A 26349-nucleotide genomic window follows, 5' to 3' on the forward strand; every position below is an offset into this window, starting at 1 on the left:
AGAATCAAACATTTTTGACTGTCGCAGGAAGACTGCTCGACCTGAGGCAGAGTATTATGCTCGAATTATCTCTGCCCAGGGGATAAAATTGCATTGCCGGTTGCTGCTTCGGTGTACCGCATTTCTCCGAATCCGCCTTTAGCACTGCACAAGACACCTAAAGGACCAAGATGTACCTTCTAAAGCCAAATTGAATACCTTAGGTACAGTTTGAGAGCACCACTCGACAAGCTGAAAGCGCACATTTGACTTTGCTCATAAGACAATCGATCAAAAAGGGTCGCTTCTGGTATCATAGCCCTGCGATGACTGTCTATTGCCCCGTACATACAGTACTTCCTCTTAATCCACGGACAGGTTATTTACCAGGGTTTGCACTGCAATCGCGCTGAATCTGCCCCCGGAGTATACTGCAATGCTCGGCCCTTTTTACTTCTGCCATCGGCAACATGAAACCAATCCGGTTGCGGCCATTTCTGCCTTGGACCACGTCAGCGATAACATGGATGGTTTTGCGGCACCTCCCGTCTCTCGGATCCTGCGGCATACTCATTCCCTGTGTCTGCGATCGTCCTGTGCCGCAGATATAGATTCTGTTATTATATGCTGCGTCAGTTGTATATTGGCTGATATTCCTCACCCAGATTGCATTACTTTTACTCTGATTCAGCTACTGAGCTTCAATCATACATCATCAAAACAAAGTAGAGACGAAACTGGGTTAAAAAGATATGAGCAGGAAAAAAGAGAGAAATATATCTGATAGAAAGGGGCAAGGGTCAACTAATAATCCTTGTCTATTGAATGGGTACACTTGATGTCAAAAGCAAATAAATTGATGCTGTAACTTTTTTGGACCTTTGGATCCTCAATGTGACAGGCAACCGATCGCCAGAGCTCGGGGAATACGCCGGCAGGCCCGATGACGCGTTGAAGCGCGTATCCTGGATCGGCTGCTAAGCTCCCTTTCTCGCGTGCAAGGCTTACAAGCGAGCCAATCAACAATTACTGTACGACACCGACCTAGACTTGGACCCTGCCTTATGTAAGTGATGTTTATCGATTCGGACGACCTTTCTGCTTTGCTACTATAATGCTTGGAGCTGCTCACGTTATTTTCGATTAGGCTTTCCTTCACAAATTGAACATTCTCCTTGGCTTTTTGTGCGACTCAGAGAAATTTCCATTGAGTATTGCATCTCTTGCTGCTATTTCATGAGCATCAGCATCTGAGGTGTCACGAACACGCAAGCATATTGTCTGTTTGTTAGACCAATTTGATGCTTGCTGATAGGAGGCATGAGGAGTAAAGTAATAAGTCCAGAACAGGATGAAGGCTGAAAGCACAAGCTGGCAATCTTATGGTGCTCCAACCTCAATAGAGCTCGTGCGAGCAAATGCCGAAATCCGTAACACGACCTTGTCACCGGTAAGAGCAGGAGACAAGAGAACTTATGATCAAATCGAAAATCCTGTCCATCGAACCTCGCGCCTTGGACTGCCGCAGAGTAGGGATAATGACCTACCTAGCTCGAATGATATACTAACCTCCAAACCATCATCGGCTGGCGTTGGAACAAAACCTCATGCTTTTCACCCTGACACCTCCACATCGATGAGAAACTTAAAGAAGCCAAATCTTCAAAGAAATGGATTCAGACGGCCTGAAGTGGTACCAAAAGAAAAAAACCGTCTCCGTGCGAGCAACATCCTTCTCACTTCGCACATGTTATCACAGGATTTACAGGGAATTACTGAGTACTCCCAGAGAAGAGGTTATTCATCCACCCCAGGACCGTCACAGAACCCTCTTCTCTCCCTAAGTCATTCACGCTACGGACTACCGGAGCGCCTTGTTCAAAATTTTTACACTCTCGGAGTAAGAAGCATCTACCCTTGGCAAATGTCTTGTCTAATGGGACGCGGTTTACTGGAAGGAGAAAAAAATCTCGTTTACACTGCTCCTACAGGTGGAGGCAAATCTTTAGTAGCAGACGTGCTAATGCTCAAACGAATAATTGACAATCCTGGGCAAAAGGCAATTCTTGTGCTGCCGTATGTGGCTCTGGTGCAAGAGAAATCACGCTGGCTCAGAAACTTAGTTGAAGGGGTAGAAAAGACCTCTAAAAATGGCTCCCAAGAAGACCTCTCCCGTCGTAGATGGCGCAGAAGGGGCGACGAGGAATCTATAAGGGTAGTCGGACTGTTCGGAGGGAGTGTCATAAAGTCTACTTGGGACGATATGGATATTGCCGTTTGTACCATAGAAAAGGTTAGGCAAACCATCCTTAACCCCATGAATGAGAAAAAAGGCGCAAAAATCTAATCGTAGACGAAGGCAAATTCGCTGGTCAATTCTATTGTAGAAGAATGTACTGCGGACCGACTGGGCGTCGTCGTCATGGACGAGTTGCACATGATTGACGATGATCACCGTGGCTATCTATTGGAGCTTATGGCTACAAAATTGCTCACCATGGGACAAAATGTGCAAATCATTGGAATGAGTGCTACTTTGCCGGTAGGTTGTACATCAAGAATACATTTGTTTTAGAATTACCGTCCGCTGACTCTTCGATGACTTGGAAGAACACCGAGCTCTTGGCAAGATGGCTTGGCTCTAAGTTTTACCAGTCGAGATATAGACCGATTCCGATTGAGGAATATCTAGTCTACGATAACGCGATTTATCCGGCCTCTACCTCAAGCAATTTCCTCAAGACCGCAAGTCAGCTTAGCAAAAGTGGGGTTAACGTGTCGCTGGAGCAATGTCGAATAATCCAGCCCTCCGAGCACATTGAGCTCAAGGATCCAGTTAACAATGCCGTTGTTGCGCTGGCGTTGGAAACTGTCCAAGCCGGATATGGTGTGTTAGTCTTCTGCGGGAGCCGTAAAGGCTGTGAGACGGATGCTGCACTTATCAGCGAGGCTATGCCGATCGAGGAAGTGTCCGAGGACATTCTCAACAAAAGGACGGATGTCATTCATGATTTGCGTAATACTGCAGCTGGACTAGATATGTGCCTGGAGAAAACGATCCCGCGAGGTGTAGGATTCCACCGTAAGTTTGAATGCTTGAATCAGAGATATCTTCGCGCTAATAGCCCCGCAGATGCTGGATTGACAACGGAGGAACGAGACATTATCGCCAATGCCTACGATCAAGGTGTCATAAAAGTAATTGTGGCTACCTGCAGTTTGGCAGCAGGTGTAAATCTCCCAGCGCGAAGGGTCATTCTGCACGGTGCGAGAATGGGACGCGACTTTATTGGCCCTGCTATGCTGTACGTCATCATATAAGACTGAGATGCTAGCTCTATATTAACATGTATCTAGACGACAGATGAGAGGAAGAGCTGGACGAAAAGGCAAAGACGAACTTGGGGAGGCGTACATTTGTTGTCGCAGTCGTGACATTGAAACCGTCGCGCAGCTCATGGAGGCTAATCTTCCAGTCTTGAAGAGCTGTTTGAAAGCTGATAGGCGTGGAATAAAAAGGTTAGTCCCCCATCACGCAATGCAAAGTCAAATTAGCACTAATTCATGGCGAAGAGCACTGCTTGAAGTGATTACCACGCGCCTAGCAACAGACCCTGAAGCTTTGAACGAATACGTCCGGCGTACCCTACTATATCACGAAGATGAGAATGGTGGCTTAGACAAATTCATCGGTTCAACACTTGATGAGCTTGTCGAGGCTGCATTAATTGCAATGGAGCCGGACGGTACATTCAATGCAACGCAACTAGGCCAAGCTACAGTTGCATCTTCACTTGCGCCCGAGGATGGTCTCTTCGTGCATGCGGAGATTCAAAGAGCGCTTCGCGCATTCGTAATGGACGGCGAAATGCACGTTTTTTACATGTTCACCCCCATACAGACGGCAGGTCTAGCAGATGTCAATTGGGCCGTCTTCCGGGACGAGGTTGACAAGTTGGATGAAAGCGGCTTACGTGTTCTTCAATATGTTGGAGTTAAGCCTGGCGTGGTCAATCGATGGTGAGCAATTGAAATTGGCTATCCTGGATATCCTGGGGCAATTCGACTGATCAACTGAACTTAGTGCAAATCTTGGCGCGTCCCTGAAGGAAAGAACACAAGAAGAACAGGCAGAAGCTCGCATATACCGTCGCTTTTACGCCGCTTTCCAGCTTCGAGACATTTGTAATGAGATGCCAGTGTATGCTGTGGCGAAAAAGTACGACGTTCCGCGAGGAATGGTTCAAAATCTAGCCCAGACTTGTCAGGGGTTTGCGGCGGGTATGATTAAGTTCTGTCAGCGGATGGGTTGGGGGATGTTGGCGGCAGTTTTGGACCACATGAGCGACAGATTGAGTGCAGGTAAAATTAGAGTGTCATTTGAATTCCGCATCATGAGCTGACAGGATTCAGGTGCTCGAGCGGATCTGCTTGATCTAGCCCGTGTTACATTTGTCAAAAGCCGGACTGCGCGCGTCTTTTGGGAGAATGGCATCAGGAGTGTGAGGATGCTGGCAGATAGCGAGCCAAAGGAACTCATTCCAATATTATTACAAGTAGGTGATTAAGTTGTACTACTTGAATGTATTCGAAATTCTAATGGCGCATTATCAGGCTCAACCAAGAAAAGTGTCCCTGCGGGATGCCGAGGAAGAAGACAAATATCAGAAGAAACTCATTATGAAAGCCGAGATTATTATACACTCCGCACAACGACTTTATGGTATGGCGATTACTGCTTACAGCCTTAAGACGAATTAAAGAAACGTGCTGACCGGGCCATCCAGAACAAGACATGCAGGTGGAGCTGGAAGAGTAAAGCGTCGACTTAACATTGGGGGAAGGTTACCATTCGGCAAAGGGTACCAGTGAACTAACTTAAAACTGTGTTGTGGCTGGGACCGGACTGATCACCAAAATGCACCGGCATAACCTACACAAATTGCCCCACGTATCTTCGCTGATAATCATCGAAACTGACGTGCTACGAGCATAACATGTGAATGAACTAAAACATTGCGGTCGCATTTGGGCGAAGCATGCCTATGTTTGCGGCTATTCATCGAAGGTTATTTGGATTACTCTCGAATCCGCCCATCAGCTACATGTCCGGCTTTGACCGTCATGGCATTTAAAGCGCAGGACGTCGCCTTTGCACCGTGGACCACGCCCGAGATTTGCAGTAATTGCTTGGAATCTTGAACGATACTAGGATTTTGTTGTCATGGCTACTCCATACCTCGACCCTGTCAATCAGGGATTTGTCGATGTCCTCACCAAAGCTGGTGGCCCCCCTCTTTACGAACTAGCGTATAAAGATGCGCGCGAGTTCTTGGAGAACGCGCAAAAGCATACAGCTGCGTCAGATGTATCCGTTGTGGGATTCGATGTCCCCGTTGAATTCACCAAGGGAAAGATCAGAGCGTACTTGTTCAAGCCAGCCAATGCACAGGGTCCACTCCCATTGGCATTTTACTTCCATGGGGGAGGTTGGATTCTGGGAAGGCGCGTCTTTTCGCAAGGCTCTTGGCGTCAATTGATCCTAATATCATCATGTGTAGTCCAAACACGCACGATAACCTCGTACGCGACCTAGTCAGGGAGTCTGGCTGTGCCATTGCCTTTCCATACTATACACCTGGTCCAGAGGCGCAGTTTCCGGTGCAATTCGAAGAAGCTTACGCCACAATTGCCTACATTGTCGCCAACAGTAGCACCTTGGGCGTGAAGGCAGATAAGACAGTCTTTCTCGGAGACAGCGTTGGAGGTAAGCTTTCAGCACTGTTGTAATAGCGATCATTTCCTGACATTTTCAAACATCAGGCCACATGACTCTTGCCATGTCGAACCTCGTGGCTGAACGTGGTGGGCCCAAGGTGGCCTACCAAGTTCTCTTCTATCCAGTCTCAGACTTGTCTCGCGAGTCGGATACCTACAAAAGCTTTGAGAATGGGCCATATTTAACGCGCAAGACGATGTTGTGGATGAAAGATGCGTTTGTCCCCAAAGGAAGCGACGTTCAACACTATCTACTGTCGCCAATTCTCATGTCAAAAGCGCAAGCTGCTCGTCAGCCTCCGAGCTTGATCATTGTGGCAGGCGTAGATCCTCTGCGCGGCGAAGGAGAGAATTTTGGTCACGAATTACAGAAGGCCGGTGTTGAGACGGCCATATTCCGCGCAGATGGCCAGGTACATGATTTTGCTATGCTTGAAGCGACACGGAAGTCGCCCACTGCTGTGGCGACTGTCGAGCTGGCGGCATTGAAGGTCCGCAAGGCATTAATTGGGTCGTAACCCGTTGGATCAAGATGAGCTCCAATATCCTGCACGCAAAACGATCATTCTCCTAGCAAATTCCAATTTACTTGTTCACACTTGAAATACTCCTAATACGAAGAGTCGAAAAGAGATAAGAAGTGGTCTATGTTTTTTCAAAATAATTACAATTCACATCGGTATTTTTGCTCTTCGTTTAAACCCGGCTATATCTGCGACCGTCCCGCTGGTAAAATCTGTATCGTAGACTTTGTAGTTATGGCAGCAGTAATGTGTAGCCATGGAATAAGGATAGGTGTACAGGGTTCCCTCAAGGATTAGTGATGATTTAGGGAGAGCTTAGGCCACATCATAGCGAGAATTACTACGTACGAGTATCTCTCCACTTGACTTATCGGGCGTGGCCCCCCCGGACACACTTGGCCCAACCTGGCAGGTAGCTTATCCAAGCTCCCCCCCCGCGTCGTCAAGGTGACTGTCTGTTCCCCTGCAATGGTCCCTTTCCGAGCTCCCCCGCCGTTGTTGCTGCGGCTGCATGTTGCTGTAACTGACACAATTGCACCATCAAGCTCCCTCATTGCATTTTCGCACTTGTTCCACACTCACTTTCAACACCTGTCTTCTTGTCAGGCGGTCGTGAAAGAAAGGCTCTAATTCCGCGATACGATTGATACGAACGCATTATTAGATAGTACACAACCAAGCATTGACAAGGAGAGATTGATCAATCTACCTAGGTAATCAGTTCATATTCCGAGCTCAGTGAGACAAAGGGAGCTCAATATGACTGTGAGAGCATCGAAATTTACTCCAGAGTATGTTTTGCATTTCCCCTTTACCAAACCAACCTCACGAGCGGTGCTCCATTACACTGGTGCCAGCGATCAAGTCACAGTTGTTGAATGAATACGGTGGCTGACTTGTGATGCAGAGTCCTCCTCTCGGCGCCGCGTCGGTCATCTGGCAAGCCCAATGCTCGGGGCACTCTTGCACTATTCAGCGTCACAACCTATTCATTCGAGTCACATTCGCGCAAGTCCGAGATCAGAGTACTTGACATTGCTTCTAGTCAGTCGCATCTGGTCACCGACGACGAGAAGGCGAGTGATCCAAATTGGATTGGCGACGGCAATGACGTCGTTTGGTTGAAATCGGGAAGTGATGGCAAAACAACACTTGTTGTAGCCAATCTTAGTGATACCTCCAAAATACACTCCTATTCTGCTGGTGTCATTGACGGCCCCGTGTCCAATATCAAACTTGCCAAAATCTCCGACGACGCATTTGCCGTTGCAGTGGTCGGCCAAGCTACTCCCGATGGTGCACTTTACAACCCCGAAAAGGCTCCAAAACAACAATCCACAGGCAAAGTGTATACGTCGCTTTTTGTCCGTCATTGGGACTACTACCTATCGCCTCAGCGAAACTCCATCTTCTACGGCCGGCTGACCTTGGAACCTTCCCATGTCACAAATAGCAGTGACAAATACACCTTGTCCAAACTCACCAACAGTCTCAAGGGTACTGGCATCGAATCTCCTATCCCACCCTTTGGTGGCACTGACCATTTTGACCTGAGCTCAAGTGGCATTGCCTTTGTTGCAAAGGACCCGGATGAGAACCCTGCAACGAACACCAAAGCTCATTTCTATTTTATTCCAATCAAGACCTTTACGGGCCTGTCTACGCCAGAACCGATCAAGGTTGTGGTAGATGGCCTCGAGGGCGCGTGCACCTCGCCAGTGATATCGCCAGACGGAACAAAGGCAGTCTTCCTGCAGATGAAGAAGAACGGCTACGAAAGTGACAAGAACCGAGTCATTCTCATTCCGGATCTTACAAATCCCTTTCAGACTGTTGAATTATTAGCATCCGAGAATGGCAAAGGTGCCTGGGATTCCAGTCCTTCCAGTGTCTCGTGGAGTAATGACGGAAACACGCTCTATCTGGTTGCAGAAGCTACTGGCCGCGGCATTCTCTTTTCCTTGCCTTCTAACCCTGCCGACATCAAGGGGCTACCGAAGAAACTGACCACCACGGGCACCGTCTCAGACATTGCCGCAGCATCCAAATCATCCAATGAGCTCTTCATCTCGAGCACCAGCCTGGTGGACAATAGCTACTACAGCATCCTTGACCCTGCCAAGCCCGGCGAACTCAAACTCATCTCATCCAGCTCCAAGGGCGGCAAAACCTTTGGACTCTCCCAAGACCAAGTTTCCGACATTTGGTTTCCCGGTGCAGGCGACTACAAGGTCCACGCATGGGTCGTCAAGCCGTCCAACTTTGACTCCAGCAAGAAATACCCACTAGCCTATCTCATCCACGGTGGCCCACAGGGCGCTTGGGCCGAAAGCTGGAGCACGCGCTGGAACCCCGCCGTGTTCGCCGAGCAAGGCTATGTCGTCATTACGCCCAACCCCACTGGCAGCACCAGCTACGGACAAGATTTTGTCGACGCCATCCAGGAAGAATGGGGCGGTCGTCCGTACACCGACATTGTCAAAGGGTTCGAATACATTCGCGACAACCTGTCATACGTTGACACGGACCGTGCCGTCGCCCTCGGCGCCAGTTACGGCGGCTACATGATGAACTGGATCCAAGGCAACCCGCTCGGACGCAAATTCAAAGCCCTCGTCACGCACGACGGCGTCTTCAGCATGGCCAACCAGATCTCCAGCGACGAGCTCTATTTCCCCTTTCACGATCTGGGCGGCACCCTGTGGGACAAGCGCGCCCAGTGGGAGCGCTGGGATCCTTCGCGTCTCTCGGGCAACTGGGAGACCCCGCATCTGATTATCCACAATGAACTCGACTATCGACTGCCCGTCAGCGAAGGCCTCGCAGCGTTTAATGTCCTCCAGAAACGTGGCGTGCCGAGCATGTACCTCACCTTTCCCGATGAAAACCACTGGGTCCTCAAACCCGAGAATTCGCTCCAGTGGCATACCGTCGTCTTGAACTGGATTAACAAGTTTGCTGGCCTGCCGCCGTATAAGGAGAACAATGGCGGGTATGAAGTGAACGAGCCGATAAAAAAGATGCAGGATCTCAAGGTGTAGAGTTGTAGTTTCTGTGCTACACTAGGTTGCAATAGAAATGCATCAGGGCTTTGAATCTCATGTGCTGTCTGGAAGAGGTTTAGCATTTCCCTTCAAGTTTTTTTTTGTTTGTTCTCCTCTTCTTCCATTTCATTCTACACTTCATCTCCATATGAGCAAGGGTAGCAAGAGTAGCAAAGTATAGTATTGCATATCAAAGTACCATTAACTTATCATGACACACATGACTCGTTTCAATTTCATCTTTTAAAATTTCTCATCTTTATTTATTTTTTCTCTTCTCATCTCTTCTCCTTTGAATCTGAAGTTTGAAGCGAATGGCGAATTACATTTCTTTTTGGCATCATCAAATATTTGATACGGAAATTATGCCACAAGAGGAGAAAAAATATCAAAATAGTAACAGAAAGGTAGTTAACTCCAATCAAACGCCCATGTTGTGACTTTGCTGAGACGAGATGCCTTAAGAAAAGAAAGCCCAGTTCATGCTGGAAATGCGAAGAGGCCGGGGCGTAGTACAGGTATACAATGTATCTAAACATAGGTAGGTAGTAATATATAAAGTAAGGTAAGGTATGTTATCTTTATCCTTGAATTCTCTTTTTTCTTTCGTATCCATCGTTCGATAACAAGGAGTAAGGAGTAAGGAGTAAGGTCAGCCTAGGACGAGTTCGTAGATTATGACGAGCGAGTTTATTGCAATGAGCGGTACTATATGTGTTGGAAATGAGTTAGTTGATTACGTGACCTTTTGTTTTGTTTCGTTTCGTTTCGGTTTTGTTTTGCTCCCTTCCATCCATCCATGCCTCCTTTTCCCAACACTTTTTTTTCTCTTGGAGGGGAATTTGGAGGAAAGGAATACCAAAAAAAACAGCGGGTTTGGAGAGGATGAGTACGAAAATAGCGGCGGATTTGGAAAGGACGAATGGAAAATGACAGCGGATTTGGAAGAAGGAATACGAAAATAATAGCAGATTTGAAGAGACGAATAAAAAAAAAAGGAAGGTGTTGAAACGGGACACAAAGAGAAAAGGGAAATAAAAAAAAAAGGCAAAGGGGAAAAGGAAGGGTGATAGGGAGCAGCAGGGATTGAACATTTACAAATGTTGACAAATAGATAAATACATACTCCTCATCAGTGTCCGCACAGATGCAATCAGGTTGATAATCTTGGCTTTGACGCTCGTCGAGTCTGCGGATCCGCCGAAGCCGGGATCGGTCGTCGTGCCCCACCCGACTGTGTAAAGTGTTAGCATGATATGTTACGTTGAGACTTGGTACTGTGACGGTGTAACTGGTATATGTGGGGTAATGGTAGGGTGTTGTGTTGGGGAAGCCGTGGGGGTCTTTGTATATAGGTAGCGCAGCGGCACTGCTGGTGGATGCGGTAGACAATTTGATGTAGATGTGGAAATTTCCAATGGCGCCTGAAGAAGACTTGAGAGGAGAGAAAGCGGTGCAGCATGCCAAGATATGAATGAAGGGCAGGAACGCCCAAAGTATGACGGAGGAAGTGTGTAGCGGATATGAAAGACCATCGGGTTCGAGAGAACGTACTTCTGGCAAGAAATCGGTCTTCGGAAAGGATCGCAATGGCGTTGATTATTAGTATGGAGGCTACACATCCATATGTTAGCTTCTGTGCGCTTTGGGGGGATGTAATATGTAGGGAAATGTAATATGGTATTTTGCGCAACATGAAAGGCAGGGAATTGATGGTCCGCCGGCCATGTTGATGGGACGCTTGAGAAGGGAATAAAGAATGCGCACCGTAGAATAACGATCCAAATGCAAAGAGCATCATCTTGGCGCAGATGTGGAGAGTTGTAGGTATCTGATATGGTATGCGGAACGAAGTCTAGGAGGGATAGAGACGGAGACGGAGACGGCGTTCAAGGTCCGCTTGCTTGCGAAGAAAGGCGTATTGTAGACGACCGGTGATTGGAGAGAAGTTACGTGTGCGCAGGTGATGTTGGCGCTTCTTGGATTATTTGGGAAATAGAGTCGAGAGGGTTCTAAATGTTGAAGCGTCAGGGCGTCAAATGGATATAATCGTATGTAACTGCAACTGCCTGGTTGTCGTCGCGCGTCGGCCAAGTCGTAGCTTAAATGGTAGTTGTGCTTTGCCGTAGAGCTCGAGGGACTTTTGCGGGACTGGTAGGTGTAGAATCACGGAGACGATCCAGCAGACCTAGTGGAGGGTTCTGTTGACATGTGTCTGGAAATAATACGGTATTCTACTCACGGATTGTATGCTCTTGATTTCCTCTTTTTTATACTTGTTTCAATTAAAAGGAACTAAAAGACAAAAAGTATAGGGAAAACCGTACGGCAGTTTCCTGGATGTCATCAATGTCAACGGAGCTATGTGCGCCTTGATACCCTAGCTAAACACTCAACACCATACCATTTCACGTGCATCTGACCAAAAAATGAAGCTCTGCGGTAAATATATATATCAAGTCACATCCTAGCCACATGTACTAATCAGATAATAGATACTCTCTTTTATCTTCTCATACCAAGTTTAATTCTTCTTCATCTCATTGTTGCTCCGTACACCAAAGTCGAGGAGTCGTTCAATATCCAAGCCACGCATGATATCCTGGCATATGGCGTGCCCCTGACGAATGCAGAGTCTAAGCTGCAGGCTCATTATGACCACTTTACGTTTCCTAGTCCAGTGCCCAGGACGTTTGTAGGCGCCCTGTTACTGGCGGGACTGGCTCATCCTTTGACAGCGTTTGAATGGGTGGACAGGCAGATGCTTGGTAAGTGCTCTGATCTTATCTCTGTTTTACGTCATCACAGACAAGTTATTTCTCTCTTGAGCAACCTCTTGCGTTTGTCTGGGCGTGAAATGCTCTTTCCGTTCAGTACTTGTTTTATGCTAGCATATCAATCTGTTCAGAGTTGCATGCTGACAGTCTGCAAGTTCGCGGTATTCTCGGCCTGCTCAACTCCGCCGCATTAGCTGTCTTTGCCCGCGCAGTCTCCAAATCATTCGGCAAAACAGCAGGAAGATGGTATCTGCTGTTTCAAGCCAGCCAGTTCCACATCATCTACTATGCCTCGCGCACGCTGCCTAACATGTTTGCCTTTGGGCTGAGTACGTCTTTTCATCTCCTCCCCGTCCTCTGTTCCATCTTCCTTGACACCCGCAGTCGTCCAAAACCCCCACTAACTCATTCAGCCACCCTTGCCCTCGCTGCTCTTCTTCCCTCCAACCAAGCCACCTCTGGCGGCGGCCTCAACCCGCCACAACGCTCCCGCTTGGCACTCTACCTCCTGACCATCTCCGGGGTCATATTCCGCAGCGAAATCGCTCTCTTACTAGGCACTCACACCATCTACCTGTACCTGATCCGGCACCGTCTCTCTCTCCGTCACGAAATCATCCCCGCCGGACTCAGCGGCCTCGTCATCGGCCTTGCTGTAGCTGTCCCCATTGATTCTTTTTTCTCGCAATACTTCCCCACGTGGGCCGAGCTCGCCGGCTTCTACTTCAACGCCGTACAAGGCAAATCGTCCGACTGGGGAACCAGTCCATGGTGGTTCTACCTCTTCAACGCCCTTCCGCGACTTCTGCTAAACCCCTTGACGTTTCTCCTCTGCATTCCTCTCGCGCTGGCAAACATTTCGACCCGCTCGGCCAGTATGGACATCTTGATCCCCAATCTCGCGTTTGTCGGCATATACAGTATCCAGCCGCACAAGGAGTGGCGCTTCATCGTGTATGTCGTGCCGGCACTTACTGCGGCTGCGAGCCTCGGCGCGGCTTGGATCTGGAACCGTCGTGCCAAAAGCATGTTGTACGTATTCCTGGCGCTAGCGCTCGTGGGATCCGTTCTCGCAAGCTTCGCGGCAAGTACAGCCATGTTGACCATTTCGTCACTGAATTATCCTGGTGCCGTCGCGCTGCAGAGACTTCATCATATCGTTGCTTCATCCCCTTCATCTTCTTCATCATCTTCATCTTTATTTTCATCATCAGCTTCGCCATCAGCGTTACCAGATGGCGCACACACGGACATAGGCGGAGGCATCCCGACCACCGACGTGGTCAAAGTCCATCTCGACGACCTCAGTTGCAAAACGGGCATTACGCGCTTCTTACAACTTGACGATCCCGAGATGCAACCGGGGGCATCGCGGCCTATAGAGCTAGTATTACCAACATTCACCACGTCCGATGACAGCCGACAGACTTCCAAATCACGTTTACTTTCAGAAGGTGGCATCTCCCACTCATGGATCTACGACAAATCCAACGACGAGGCCAACCTCCTCGATCCGCTCTTCTGGTTAGAATTCGACTACGTTCTCGCCGAGCACCCGGAACGAGTCATTGGCATGTGGGAAGAAGTCGACCAAATCCACGGGTTTGCCGGGATCGGGTTGACCAGGGATTGTCATGCCATACGGGATGATACAATCGGGTCTTGCGAAGGGGACGAGACTGGGCCTTTGGGAGAAGAGGATGTTGAGAAGCAGAATGACGTGCAGGCATCACGTGCAAAACCATTGGAACATATGCTGTACAAGGCCTGGCGAAAGGCGGAGAAGTTCCTCAGGACAAAAGTCACAAGGGGATACTGGGTCGAAGTCAAGATGCGCCCGATGATATATATTCTCAAGCGCCAGACGCGAGTCCCTGCGGAAGTGCAAGTGTAAGATGTTCTGGAAGCGTAGGGGGTGGGGGATGGAAGAGTAATGGCTTGTGCATATATACTGTCAAGTTTATATAGATATCCAGGATTGTAAAAAAAGTAATTAACCATGAGTCAAGTAAACCGTATTAGAAAAAAAGCTGTGCAAAGAATAATAAAATTATGATCCAGCAACATGTTGGAATGCAAGAGACACTCACAGACACAATTCATGCTTGAAATGCTTGGTGAAAATGGAATCCAATACAGTGATATCTACCGCTATATTACAAGCCCGACGACAGAAATTGGCGAAAGACGAAATCTTTTCAAATCAAATGAATAGAAAAGAAAAGAAAAATAAAGATAAAACAAAATGAAAAAGGAAAGACGAAATCAAAAATGGAAAAATAATCTACCCATCATACGCCCAAACACTTCATGCGTTCCTCCAACCCTCTGACCCAGCCCTCTACGACCTCGACATTCCCACCCGTCGTAGTCTCCGCTTTGAACATAGCCTCCTCGATCCTGTCGAGGCCCTCTGCCCACTTTTTCAAATCCGTCTGCATGTCCGCCTGACTGCGCTCGAGCTCGTCAAGATCCGAGACTGCCGACCCGGCGCGTTCATGAATGACCTGTAGCGAGCGAAGACGGTTGAGCAGCGACGGCAAAACAGGAGCCATAGATTGAATGGAAGGAAGAGTGCCATAGAGCGCATTGATTTTGGCGACTTGCTCTGAAGCGAATTTTGAAGGGGAAGAAGAAGCAGCAGCAGTTGCATCTTCCTCGCCGCCGGTATAACCAGCTAGAGGCGCTGCATCGTGTTGGGTACTTGAGGAGGAAGGGAGTTGTTCTTCAGATGCAGAATAGCCAGAAAAAGTAGCAGCGGAAGCAGCAGCAGATGATGTATTTGCCCGTTTTGTAAGCTCTTCCAGTTTCTCCGCGTCCCGCGCAAGGTCGCGGACTCGCCGACTCACGGCCTCGAGGGATGCAGGAGAACTCTGCAGCAACGCGCTCAGCTGTCTGTCTAGTCTGTCAAGAGTGGGCAAGACGGGCGGAGAATTGAATGGGTCGTCGACACCCCCGGTCAAAGAGGTTGCAAGGCCCAAAGCTTGCTCGAGTGCCGCGAGACGGGTTTCGAAATCTGCCACGCGGGTGAGGGCATGTGTTCGTTCGAGAGTGGGATCGGTCGGAGCTGCTGGGGCTGGTGGAGGCTGAAAAATGGAAGTAAGCCCGTTCATCAGCATCCATATTGCAATCGATATATGGCAGGATCCAGATAACCAGAACAAATTCGAGACTCACCTCTCGAGCAAGTGCCGCATCTGCGCTAGGTATCCGCGACTTGAGCGCTTGTAAAAGTCTTGCTTCGGGACCTATACTCTTCCCACCATTGCGTCCTGTAGCTTCCAAATCGTCCAGGATATTGCATAACTCATTAATATCTTGTTCCGGCGAATCTTGGCTGGGTCCCTCGTCTTCTGCGGAGATCTCCTTTTCGCCCACTTGTTCCGCTTGTTTATTCTGCATGTCTAGCCGCACTTCTTCGACTTCTCTGCGTAGTCGTGCGAGTTTTCGTTCCAGGCTTTCCTCTTCGTCGCTATAAGCGTCATCGTCATCGTCGTCGCCGCCGTCAGGACCTCCTCGCTGACGCCGACTGCTCGCTCGGTATGACTTGCGCTTGAGCGCGATACGATCGGAGAAATCGACATCTCGGGCGTCTATCCGTGCGGGTTCAAATTGTAGTCGTGCATTGTCAAGGCGCAGCCGCGCCCGGTCAATCGCTTCGGCTTCGTCGCCAGAGTCTGAGTCTGAACGGGCAGTGTCGGAGGTCTGGAGCACATTGGGTAAGACTCATTGAGAGAAATTGGAGTACTAGAGAGCCCCTGGGAAGATAGGCTTACTGGGTGAGTGGAGCCTTCTGTCAATGCAGGCGTCTCGTAGACATCTGGTGCAAGGTCCTGTGATTCCAGCGAGCGTTAGTGCTCTTGTTCGTCGCATTACGAAAATAGATAACCAGTTTGAGCAGTGATGGGGTAGCATCGGAAAGATAGTTAGCGTACCAAGTCAGGGAGCCCAGCATATTTTCTGCTGAGTGCCATTGCTGCTCGTGGGCCGTATCTACAAGTTTCGGGTTTGTTGTTTGTTTAAGATGTCCGACTTCTGGACCCTGACAGTCTAAGTTGCACTTTACGCGAGATTGGCCAGGTACGCGCATGTGAGACCAACTCAATACGTCACATTTGAGATCGAACATTTACTTCAACATTGATGCTTAGAAGCTTCAATACGTGAATTCTCCTTCTCGTATTTGAGCAAAATATGGAGAAAAATAAGAAGACAAAATTAATGGTTCGTTTCTCGCACTCCCAATATATTTCGACATTTATCCAAAATGACGCTATTGACGGTGCTTCTCTTAATGCGAATGCGAATTCTGGAACTCTGAGACAGACTGCCGAAGATCGAGAACCGACGATTTCTCGTATCTTTCAAATCAGTAAGCAATATCAAGGGTATCATCCTGAGCCTCGACATAATCGTACACCAAGCGTGCCTGCTCCCGCTTGTCGCCCTTCGTAACTACTACATGTCGAACATAATGGCGTCTTCCTTCAATTAATTCAAATCCCCAGATCTGTTGCACAATCGTGTCAGCATGAGATTTCTCTCTACTTCCCTCGCCGTCAGGGGTCTCCGTGACGAAATCCAAAATTCATGGAAGGTATACCTGATTGGCTATCCAACCCGCATCCAAGCTCTCGACGTAATTCTGGATAGCAACATCTTGCTTAATCTCGTCAAGCCATCCAGATTTAAGGAATTCATCTTCCACATCCTCCAGCTTAATGAAGCGTGACCTTCCCTGTACCGCACCAAAAATGTAGTCCGAGTGCTTCCGGAATTGCCAGTCGAGTTCTCGGTTCTCAGATGTACCCTTGATACCGCCAGTTGCTGTCTGGTCAATGTCAATGTGTGTAACACCATCTTCTGTCACATACTGCTTGGCGTGAAGAGTTATCGTGGCGAGTCCGATTGCAGTGCGGAGGAACCAGCCAATGCCTTGCTATATACTATGTCAGTAACAGAGTTTCTAAAGCCATAAACTCGTCGTTTCAATTCCAAGCCTCCCATCTTGGGTCATACCAGTTGCAGAATAGGATCAGGATCATCCGAGAGAGTCTTGTTCTATAGCAGCAAATACGTCATTAGCAAGCAGCAATAACTTCATTCCACTTCATTTTCTGAAAGCTTCAAACTAAGAACGCCTTGAAAAAGAATCATGATAGCAGCTTATGCGGGAAATTTCACGAGTCATACCATCACCCAAGTCCCAGAAAGATCTCTGATTGTAGTTGCATCCGGAGCAGCCATCTTGTTCGACTCGCGCCCAAATAAGAGAGCTCAATGAAGCAGTCTTTATTATTTTCTTTTGAAAGCCTGATACTAATGAATGAAAAAGGGGAAACAAATACCGCAAAGAATAATGTTGAGATGCGTTAGAGAGCGTTATTGAGCTTGTTTACGAATGCTCGTACGAGTTGAAGATCCTCGGGCCCGGGTAACTGGTGGGGCCGCGGCACGGGACAGCAATTAGGCGGGGAAGCTTTATCGATAAGACTTGACCTGTCAAGCTACACTTGATTCGTGTATAACTGAAAGAGTAAATGCCCAACACAATCAGTTCAACAGAATTCTACCTGTTTTAGCTGACATTGCGATGATATCGAATTGCATATTTGTAGGGATGAAGACCAATCGATCAAAGTCTATATCATGTATGTATGTGATTTGGACTGTATAATGCTTTGCTTCAAGAAACAAAGGCCATGAAAATTTCCGAACGGGAAATGAGGCCAAGAGGAAAATCATAGAGGAAGTACTGGATTGATGGATGAGTGAAAACGTATGCATCGTTGAGACAGTCAAAGTAAGTATAAAACCCGGCTGCTCCTTTATCGGCGCATAGCGTTGATCATTTCCTGGTGCGTGGCGCGGTCCTTGTTGGCCTGAGTCAGAGGGGGGATGCCTACAATACTAAAGTCAATTATGCTCTTCCTCGAAATGTAGCAGAAAGCACCTACTTCGCAGATCGCCTACAACATCCTTTGCTATCAAGTTGTGAGAATGTTATTCCTGAAACATTGCCAATGGGACTTACCCTTGCCAAAGTACACCTCCTCTGTGAATTTCATTAGAACAAGCGCAACATAAAATTTAGGGTTTGGACTCACGCAATAAATTCCGCATTTTCAGCTCCATGTCCTCGACCATCTGTATAAAAAATGTGTAAGAAATTCAAGGCCCTGTTATATGATAAAATCTTGCAACCCACCTTGCCAACATTGGCAATATGTGAGGCGTCATTCTCAACGGGATGATCCTGTTCAACCTGTCGTGTCATATTACCACTGAGATCCATGCCACCAAGTCCCTCAGTATCTGTGCTCAAATTAAGAATAACGGTGCTAGTGAGCTTGTAATGGGCGGTGCGTGCGCGGTCGACAGCTTCGAAGACGTGGATCGAGTCCCATACTCCTTGGCTCTTGCCTCCAGGTGAGGCAGCTAAGACACAAAACGAGAGGTTAGCAAATCTATTTACAAGCCGAGGCATTGAGTCCGCTCTGATAAAAGGAGCATCACATATACATACCCTTCTTCAGCAAAACCACGCCAGCGAATCCGTCATCCAGATCCCAGAAGTAAACGCTGGAAACACCGCCCTCGTAATAGCTATGACGTGAAAGGCGCATATTAGCAACTTTCTTCCAGGTAATTTCCAAATTCAAGTAACTCTCTTCCTGGGTGGCCCAACTTACAGCTCCCGATAAACATCAAACGCCTCATTTGCACCAATCTCCATCTTGCGAACCTTTTCGCTCGGCATCGTGCCATCGCTCAGTGGGGGATCAAATTCATTGCTCCACGGACTCCGATGACTATCGCCATCTCGATTATAGTCACAAAGCAGATAGTCTCGGCCAGTCTTTTTGCAGCGGCGGATTTCAAGCGGTTGATCGACGGAGGAGAGTAGATCTTCGGTGAGGTCTGGTACAAGTGTGCAAATGGCCTGGAGATTCTGCGAAGTATGTTTGGGATTCAGCCGGCGGAGAAGGTCCCTTTTATTTGAGAGGGAAAATGTTAGCCATTGCCGTTTAAATGATCTGACGTGCCATCTTTGCATAGCCCCTTCCCGTCTCCAATTGCGCCGAAGATGAAGCACCAAAGTGTAGCGGAACGTACAGGGCGCTGTCAAACTGTTCGTCGCTTGACATCTTCGAATTTCAAATGCAGTCGCAAGAAATATATGGTTGTAATGCAGAGGAAGAGGGGTTGGCCAGGATTAAGGAGGAAGTAACGTGGTGATACTGCTGTGTTTACGGTATGCGACGTTCGGTGAGGCGCACGGGCTGCTCCTCGCTCTCTGAGGGACCCCTGTTGGTCGCTGCAAGCGAAGAGCAGGAGGGTGGATTCGTTGACTCGGACCCTGAACAAAGGCATTGCCCAAGCCAGCAGAGTTGTCAGATATGGAGGACTGAAAGAAACCATAATTTTGCATGAATTACGAAGTGACTCGATAAATTTCATATATTCGCGTCTTATAAAAGTGACACGTACTAGATAGGTCTAATACTCTCCCATCTCTCCAATAAATAATCCTCAATTATGATAATACCCTAAACCGTCAATGATAATGCCCATTAAACGCCGTAAGACATGCTTGTTAATCCATATCCAAAACCATATCTAGTCGTCACTGTCCTCGCTGTCATCCACAATATTGCGTCGAGCTCTCTTGTTTCTGTGCAAATTGCGTACCGGCGAGCTCGACGACAGTTTCGCATTACTTATTGAACTAATGGGAGAAGGATCTCTTCCGTCCGTTGGGCAGTTCACCAGTGTGTCAATGTCCGGAAGGTCTTCCTCTGAGTCTGCAGCTGTTGTGCATCCGAGAATCTGCCGTGGTGAAGAGTATGGATGCTTGGAGGAGCCTAAAACAGAGGGCGGGGAGGACGCAGCCGACTCAGCTGGCATCACGTCTTCCTCGTCAGGCACAATGAAATCATCCATGTCCGTATCTGTTTCTTGGGTTGGCCCTTGACCGCGATGTGCACCGCTCGTGGCACTCTCATCGGTGGAGGATTCCGCTTCAAGAGAGACAAGCTCCGTCCGTAAACCCGGATATGAACCATGCTGTTTTCTTCGAAGAGACTGCGAGCTCAGTTGCTTCTGAGAAGGAAATGCTTGTGCGTCCTCGACTTCGGGCTCTGGGGAGAGCTTGACTGCAAGCCCGTCAAGCTCGATAGGGTCGCCTTCGAGATCCTCCATATGGACATTCTCCTCCAGCTGCTCGACTTGTTCTTTCCCAATGCTATGCATTTTATGAAGTAGGCGAACAGTTCGTTTCGTGACTTGGCCATGTTTCAGGAGCTTTGTATAAGAGCTGATCCTTTGTCGAGCTGGATAGGCATTCAGCCGGGGCATACTCACAACTTGCACCTCATCGCCGCCTGAAACTTGCTGATATCTCTGGCTAAGCTCTGTCTCCTCCCGGTTACTCAGCAATACTTCATCCAGATCAGGCAGAGCTTCAAGTTCAACCAATTGAGCTGCCCTTGACTGTTTTGAAACTTGGAAAGCAGCCTCTTCCTCGGTAGTGCCATCAGAGTTGGTTTCACCCTGAAGTCTTGACGCCCTAACAAACCCTGCACGGACGCCGTCAGGCATGTGGAATTTCTTAGGTGGCCGTTTTGGTGGAGCTGCCCGTTTCCGCGGTTCTGGCAAATCTGGCTGTGTATTTTCCACTGGTATCTCAATAGCTTTCTTGTCGACAACCGGTTGAATTTCCTTCGGCACGATCCGAAACGACTTATCTTCGTGGTAGTTGAAGTAAGCCCCCGACGCGATCATATGTTGCATTTTCTCGTAGTTGTCCTTGGCCTGAACGAATGAGTTTTCCTCCTTGCCCCGCATGAGCAAAAGCGCAATGTTTCCGGTGCGTTTTCTGCCGGTACGTCCCATCCGTTGAAGCATTCGTATTGGGGATGCTGAAGAGTCATAACAAACTATCAAGTCGACTTCGCCTATGTCCAGACCTTCTTCTCCAATAGACGTCGCAACCAGCGTATTGTATACGCCAATTTTGAATTTATGAACGACGTCTAATTGCTTCTTCTGATCCATTCCTTCTGATCCCCTGGAATGTGCCTGGCCGACGAAAACATGAGGCCTAATAAGCTCGTTTCTTTTCAAGACGCGCACAACCTCTTCAGCACTATCACGATAGTGCACGAAAATCATGACTCGTGTGTGGGCAGGAGGGGCACCACTAGCAGCTGGTCCCCCTTCTCCGGCATCCAAGAAATGATTCAAGACTACCGACTGCAAATATTCGAGCTTCGGGTGACCAACAAAATTTTCGTTCCCAACCCACGAATGTACCCTATTCATCATTTGCTGAAAATGCGTGCTCTCGATGATCTGTTTCCGGTATTTACTACCCTTTTCCCCAGCGCCTGTGTCGTTTTTGAACCCGACGAGGTTGTGGTAAAAGGGACCAATACCGTGAAATTTGAGCAGGTCAATAGCATGAGCAAGGGTAGCAAGAATCGAGAAGATGGAAAACATCATTCCTTTCAGACCCATGGGCGCGCTTCTCCCCGCATCTGAGAGCATCCATTTTTGCCTCGCTTGCGTCAAGCCGTATGGTGTCAGATTCATAGGATCTTTGCTCCAATAGGCGTTCTGTTGGTTGAGCTTGTCCAACACAGGCTGCAATGCCTTGGAAAAGAGATCCATCACCATGGTCATCTCCTCGGAGGGATCAAATATAAAGGTCTCAATATTTCGACTGTGAACATATTGGCGAATATCAAGTGACTCTTCTGTGCGGATTTCTACACGGGCTATGCCCAAACCATCAATAACCTGCTGAACGGCATCGACAGTTGCACCGGGAGTCGCGGTCAGAGCCAAGACACGAAAACTAGGATTAAAGCGTCGTAAGAAGTTCACGACCTCTACGTATGCATAATTCCCTGTTGCGCGGTGGGCTTCGTCGACGACCACTAAGACGATTTTCTTTGGGTCACATGTCCCTGATTTCAAGTCATTGATGATTGTCTGCGGTGTCATAAAGAACACGCGTTTTTTTAACCACTCCTCTGCCCTGACACCTGGAGGTGTGCTGCCAGTAAGCAATGTGGTCTGGGATTTTGGTATACCCGCAATGCCAAAACAGGCCTCAACCTGTTGCGTGACCAATGGTTTGGTTGGGGCAACAAAGACGATTTGAGACTCGGGGGCCCAGCGAAACCAATTGAGCATGATTGTTGCTGCGATGAACGTTTTCCCGAGCCCAGTGGGCAATGCGACCAGAAGGTTGTGATAAAGTCCTCTTTGAGTGATGTTAAACTGATAGTCTCGAATCGTGCCAAGATTCGTCGGATACACCCATGTCTTCAGCGCTTCTGGATCTAGTTTGTGATGTGTAGGGAGCTCGTCTTGGTTGGCCAGTGGCCAGGCCCGACGAGGCGCTGCACCTTGGGAATTCTGAACATTTGTCTGCAATGCTCCGCCCCACAACGTTGTCTGGCGAAGATTTGTCTGTGGGCCCAAAGTTATTGTTCGATGAGTGGGTGTGCGCGCTGATGATTGGGAGGAAAGGAATATGGATGGGGTTCTTCCTGCTTTTGTGGCAGAGGACGGAGGATCAAGCCGTGTATCATCAGCTTCATCTAGCTCGTCCGATCCGTAATCATCTGTTGTCAAATATGCCGCGGGGTGTGCTGAAAGACTAGCATGATCATCACCACGATGGGCTAAAGGCGCTCCTGCAGAGGCTTCACAACCGGTTTTCTCCACGACATTCAGCCTTTGTCGTTTCGATTCGGCTGCTCGAACGTAGAGGGAAGTTGGGAGAGCGGGGCGCGATTGTGCTGCAGCTATAATCGGAGTCTGAGTTTTGCAGATATAATTAGAGAGTATTTATAGAATCGTAGAATTTCTTCTTACAGTGCTTGATTGATGGACACGGCCCGTCTGTCCTCCTTTTTGCCTCGCAGTGGTCCGAGTTGTCGAATGATCATATTGGGTTGCAGCGTTTAAAAGATCTTCGTCATCAATTCCCGCAAATCCGCCAAATCCATCATCATCACCATCGTCGCTGTACATTGGAGACAAATGTGGCCTTCGCCGAATCCGGACGGCTGAACATGTCGGAGAAATTGCGTTTAATCGCGATAACAGTCGTCATGAAAGCTGCCGGAGAGGATACGCGCGGGTGGGCAGCGGGGAGACGCGACCGACAGGGACGCGCCCCGGCCGTTTCTTGGACCGCGATCGCCCTCCAGAGCGCTAAGTACAGGGACCCAGCCAATCAGAAACGAACCAAGTCATTTCCGCTTCTAGATCTCAAAAAGAACAAACCACCAAGGTTGAGAACGATCCACAAGCTATCAAATCAAAAGACCCAAAATAAATGGATGCGCAGGCAAAAAAGTCACGAGTATTCCTGTCAAATAATTATATCAATCGAACCTTCAATTAAACAGCAGTCAAATAACCTATTGATTGGCAGCAAAAGTTCTGGAAACGCGTCAAACATGGAATCTACCAAAGACCCTTCGGGAAAGCTCGAAAGAGGAACTGTTGAAGTCTAAATCAGAACACTGAACGGCCAGACGATCTCATTTGTAGAGAATGTGGCACCTGACACCTTGGTCAGGGCAGTTATATAGACGATCTGAATGAAAACGGGTAGTGTTTCGTCATGTCATGGAGTTGGAAATTCGTCCAGCATAGCTGTACTGCATTCCTCGATTAGCCTATGCAATGACACCTGTCAACAATGAAACCAAACCCGCAAATATCGACTTCAGCTCAAGTGGGCAAGATAGAAACCCCTCTTTATCTACCTGCGCGACATACGAGGACCCCGCTGTCTCCCTCCTATTCTTCTTGAACTTTTCGCAACTTACATACCAACTTCTGCTCACTCTTCCTTTTCTCTCTTTTTCTCTCTCTCTTCTTTCCTCCTTTCTCCCTAACATTCAGACCTAAAAGAGCTCTTTTTTCAAGGTCTCATATCATATCGCATCTAGTCACAAAATCGGAAATCTTCCGCAATGAGGTTTTTCACTGTGATTGCCACGCTCAGTCTCACCGTCGCGGTCTCGGCGCTGGGAAACTCCACATCGACCGGACAGAGCCCTAGCGGAACAACGGCATCGCAGCAAGCCTGCTTGAACAAATGTACGCGCATACCTTGGTTTTGCTATCCATTGCTACTCTCGCATGACCGACCGAGCTAATTGAATATAGGTACACCGACGGATCTCAACTGTCAAGCGGCGTGTGTGGGCGTTCCGAGTCCAAACAATTCACAGGCGAACAAGAACACGCAATGCGCGCAAAATTGTGACCAAGGGAATGTAAGAATTCTGCCTTTCTAGTTCTGATCAGAGACAAAAGTTCTTGTGAGCTGACTTCGTCATCAAAGGGATCTCCTGAGGACACAAAGAAATATGGAGAATGTCTGTCATCCTGTGCCAGCTCTTACTATTGGCAAGATAGCTCTGCCACTCCCACCCACCGTGTCTCCAAGGTAACGGAGACGGTAGAGCCAACGGAGGCGTCTCCTAAGCACTCCACTTCTTCTAGTCATGGTATGTCTGGGATGTAGCACCTTTCAAGTCAACATATTGATCACATTTAGCAGTTGCGACATCAAGTTCCGCCGCGGTTTTTGCCACAAGCACCGCTACTGGCGCGGCTGCTCATCATGTCGTCGTTGTACCGATTGCTGGCTTTGCCGGCGCAGTTGTTGCAGCCATTGCTCTGTAAGTCATGGCGAGAACGCCTGAGGAAGATTGAAAGAATGGGCTTGGAAAACCGTGGCTTTGTTGGTGTTACCAATCTCATTGATGATCGGAGTCAAGGTGATCAGATCGGTGTTTCAACAGTCATAAAATGTTTTCGGGTGGGTTTTTGAATTTTATCGGGTTGATATTTATTTTTTGTCAAATGTTGAATATTATACTTTCCACGGCAATCCCAGCTTGTGCATTTCCACGGCAAGCTGGAATATATAATCCAAACTATTTTCCAGGTCAGAAAAATACAGATCAACTTGTAGGCTCTAATTTCTCTCACCTTTCGGCCTGAGTCTTGGCCTTGTGCACATTATCGCCCCATACATAACTGTCACAGAGTATCAGCAGCAGTTGGAATTTTGGGATCACATTGGAGACTTACACTCCGTGACGCCGAACGAGGATGGCAAATGCATCAGGGTATTTCTCCATGGCAGCCTCGAGGCTTTCAGTGAGATCCTCCTCGCTAGCATTTTGTCAGCCAGAATCCATTATTACCTTCGGTCAAGTGGGGCTTACTGTGCAGTGTTCTCAATAATGGGAATGCGCAGCGTATCAAAGTAGCCCAGGTTTCCGGCTTTGCCTCTACCCTTGCCAATTCCCTTGATCTGTTCAATGTTGCTGATCTCAAAGCATGCGTCCTTGCCAAGGTCTCTCTCGACAAGAAGCGTCACTAGCACGGCCCATTGAGAGTGTGAGTGGATGCAGCATCCAGCGCCTCGGTCGAAGGCGGCCAAAAACAGCGGGGTGCAGGCAGACGGCTTCAGCTGCTGGGGTTTTCTGAGGTAATTTCGAGTTGGGTAATCGAGAACGAAGAGATCAGTGGGTTGCATGAGCTCCTTCTGGACGCCCGAGGGGGCAAGGAAAATGTGATCACTTTTGGAGGTTACAGGGGTTAGCAATCGAGCACAGCTTAGACAAAAGATTTATTTTGCTCACTCTTTACGAATGCTGGTGCCTCCTCCAGTACCAGTAACCTACAGCAGAATGAGCAACTGTTTCAGCGGTTGAGAATGAGAAGAAATACCCATCCTAAGGTGTAAAACTTTCGGCACAGTTCGCAGATTAGGTTCGCGGGGTGTTGGGAATCATGGCTGATGATGAGATGATCGTTCTGCCCAGCCTGTTCAGCCATTTTGGCGGCTGATTTTTATCTATGAAAGCGAGTGTATCTATAAAGAAAAATAAAGCGACAACAGGAATGAGTACGCGGAGAATGATGCTGGACCCCTCACCCATTGAAACTATTTTGGTCGGCGATAATTTTGCCGATCCCATTTCCTCCAATTGCATCATTCGGACGGGGAAACGTGTGCTTGTGGCAGTATAGCACGGTCAGAGCTTCTGAGATGTGAAATTGAAGACCCAGAAATGAAACGATCATATCTACGTACTTACAGACTAGATAGCTGATGCCAGCCGAACAGTGTGAATGGAATCTGGACGGTATATCAATTGCAGATCAGGCTCGTGTTGACAGTACCGGTACACAGCACTGTAC

At 48.3% G+C, this 26349-nt stretch overlaps 11 protein-coding genes across 11 annotated transcripts; 5 read left to right on the forward strand and 6 right to left on the reverse strand.

The window, feature by feature from the left end:
* Positions 1-1726: 1726 nt before the first annotated feature.
* Positions 1727-4798, forward strand: L228DRAFT_251862 (DNA-directed DNA polymerase theta; the record flags this gene model as incomplete). Its single annotated transcript, XM_018333652.1, has 10 exons — positions 1727-2272; positions 2339-2521; positions 2590-3061; positions 3113-3284; positions 3337-3498; positions 3553-3999; positions 4064-4341; positions 4393-4535; positions 4594-4702; positions 4767-4798. The coding sequence occupies 10 exons, from the start codon at positions 1727-1729 to the stop codon at positions 4796-4798; spliced, it is 2544 nt and encodes an 847-aa protein (XP_018191504.1).
* A 734-nt stretch (positions 4799-5532) lies between these two features.
* On the forward strand, positions 5533-6275 carry L228DRAFT_206132 (Alpha/beta hydrolase fold-3; the record flags this gene model as incomplete). The annotated part of the gene is made up of 2 exons (XM_018329666.1): positions 5533-5746; positions 5803-6275. 2 exons carry the CDS (start codon positions 5533-5535, stop codon positions 6273-6275), a joined length of 687 nt encoding a protein of 228 aa, XP_018191505.1.
* Positions 6276-6805: 530 nt separating this feature from the next.
* L228DRAFT_216018 (alpha/beta-hydrolase) lies at positions 6806-9748 on the forward strand. The gene is made up of 2 exons (XM_018330105.1): positions 6806-7072; positions 7189-9748. Exons 1-2 carry the CDS (start codon positions 7041-7043, stop codon positions 9320-9322), a joined length of 2166 nt encoding a protein of 721 aa, XP_018191506.1. The 5' UTR covers positions 6806-7040; the 3' UTR covers positions 9323-9748.
* On the reverse strand, positions 9622-11367 carry L228DRAFT_242340 (Yos1-like protein; the record flags this gene model as incomplete). The annotated part of the gene is made up of 4 exons (XM_018331416.1): positions 11093-11367; positions 10880-10939; positions 10452-10559; positions 9622-10033 (listed from the first exon to the last, which is right to left on the reverse strand). Coding segments are annotated over exons 1-4 (253 nt in total), but the record flags the coding sequence as incomplete, so codon positions are not given.
* Positions 11368-11566: 199 nt separating this feature from the next.
* On the forward strand, positions 11567-14137 carry L228DRAFT_279215 (glycosyltransferase family 22 protein). Its single transcript, XM_018335661.1, has 4 exons — positions 11567-11767; positions 11821-12093; positions 12258-12431; positions 12516-14137. Exons 1-4 carry the CDS (start codon positions 11755-11757, stop codon positions 13994-13996), a joined length of 1941 nt encoding a protein of 646 aa, XP_018191508.1. The 5' UTR covers positions 11567-11754; the 3' UTR covers positions 13997-14137.
* A 110-nt stretch (positions 14138-14247) lies between these two features.
* L228DRAFT_242342 (hypothetical protein) lies at positions 14248-16115 on the reverse strand. Its single transcript, XM_018331417.1, has 4 exons — positions 16038-16115; positions 15879-15935; positions 15280-15807; positions 14248-15188 (listed from the first exon to the last, which is right to left on the reverse strand). The coding sequence occupies exons 1-4, from the start codon at positions 16074-16076 to the stop codon at positions 14394-14396; spliced, it is 1419 nt and encodes a 472-aa protein (XP_018191509.1). The 5' UTR covers positions 16077-16115; the 3' UTR covers positions 14248-14393.
* Positions 16116-16307: 192 nt separating this feature from the next.
* On the reverse strand, positions 16308-17484 carry L228DRAFT_242344 (hypothetical protein). Its single transcript, XM_018331418.1, has 4 exons — positions 17296-17484; positions 17122-17163; positions 16706-17041; positions 16308-16612 (listed from the first exon to the last, which is right to left on the reverse strand). Exons 1-4 carry the CDS (start codon positions 17347-17349, stop codon positions 16472-16474), a joined length of 573 nt encoding a protein of 190 aa, XP_018191510.1. The 5' UTR covers positions 17350-17484; the 3' UTR covers positions 16308-16471.
* Positions 17485-17644: 160 nt separating this feature from the next.
* L228DRAFT_242345 (F-actin capping protein beta subunit) lies at positions 17645-19359 on the reverse strand. Its single transcript, XM_018331419.1, has 8 exons — positions 19219-19359; positions 18795-19094; positions 18629-18708; positions 18311-18540; positions 18210-18249; positions 18137-18157; positions 18060-18086; positions 17645-18004 (listed from the first exon to the last, which is right to left on the reverse strand). Exons 1-8 carry the CDS (start codon positions 19248-19250, stop codon positions 17931-17933), a joined length of 804 nt encoding a protein of 267 aa, XP_018191511.1. The 5' UTR covers positions 19251-19359; the 3' UTR covers positions 17645-17930.
* A 189-nt stretch (positions 19360-19548) lies between these two features.
* On the reverse strand, positions 19549-23372 carry L228DRAFT_216026 (P-loop containing nucleoside triphosphate hydrolase protein). The gene is made up of 2 exons (XM_018330106.1): positions 22990-23372; positions 19549-22932 (listed from the first exon to the last, which is right to left on the reverse strand). The coding sequence occupies exons 1-2, from the start codon at positions 23146-23148 to the stop codon at positions 19723-19725; spliced, it is 3369 nt and encodes a 1122-aa protein (XP_018191512.1). The 5' UTR covers positions 23149-23372; the 3' UTR covers positions 19549-19722.
* A 729-nt stretch (positions 23373-24101) lies between these two features.
* Positions 24102-24819, forward strand: L228DRAFT_235085 (hypothetical protein; the record flags this gene model as incomplete). Its single annotated transcript, XM_018330690.1, has 4 exons — positions 24102-24228; positions 24298-24407; positions 24476-24641; positions 24692-24819. 4 exons carry the CDS (start codon positions 24102-24104, stop codon positions 24817-24819), a joined length of 531 nt encoding a protein of 176 aa, XP_018191513.1.
* A 190-nt stretch (positions 24820-25009) lies between these two features.
* On the reverse strand, positions 25010-25983 carry L228DRAFT_251865 (Methylthioribulose-1-phosphate dehydratase; the record flags this gene model as incomplete). Its single annotated transcript, XM_018333653.1, has 6 exons — positions 25010-25073; positions 25129-25176; positions 25231-25314; positions 25368-25724; positions 25788-25825; positions 25876-25983. 6 exons carry the CDS (start codon positions 25981-25983, stop codon positions 25010-25012), a joined length of 699 nt encoding a protein of 232 aa, XP_018191514.1.
* Between the last annotated feature and the right edge of the window lie 366 nt (positions 25984-26349).

Source organism: Xylona heveae (genome assembly GCF_001619985.1).
Source record: "Xylona heveae TC161 unplaced genomic scaffold L228scaffold_1, whole genome shotgun sequence".
Taxonomy (NCBI): domain Eukaryota; kingdom Fungi; phylum Ascomycota; class Xylonomycetes; order Xylonales; family Xylonaceae; genus Xylona; species Xylona heveae.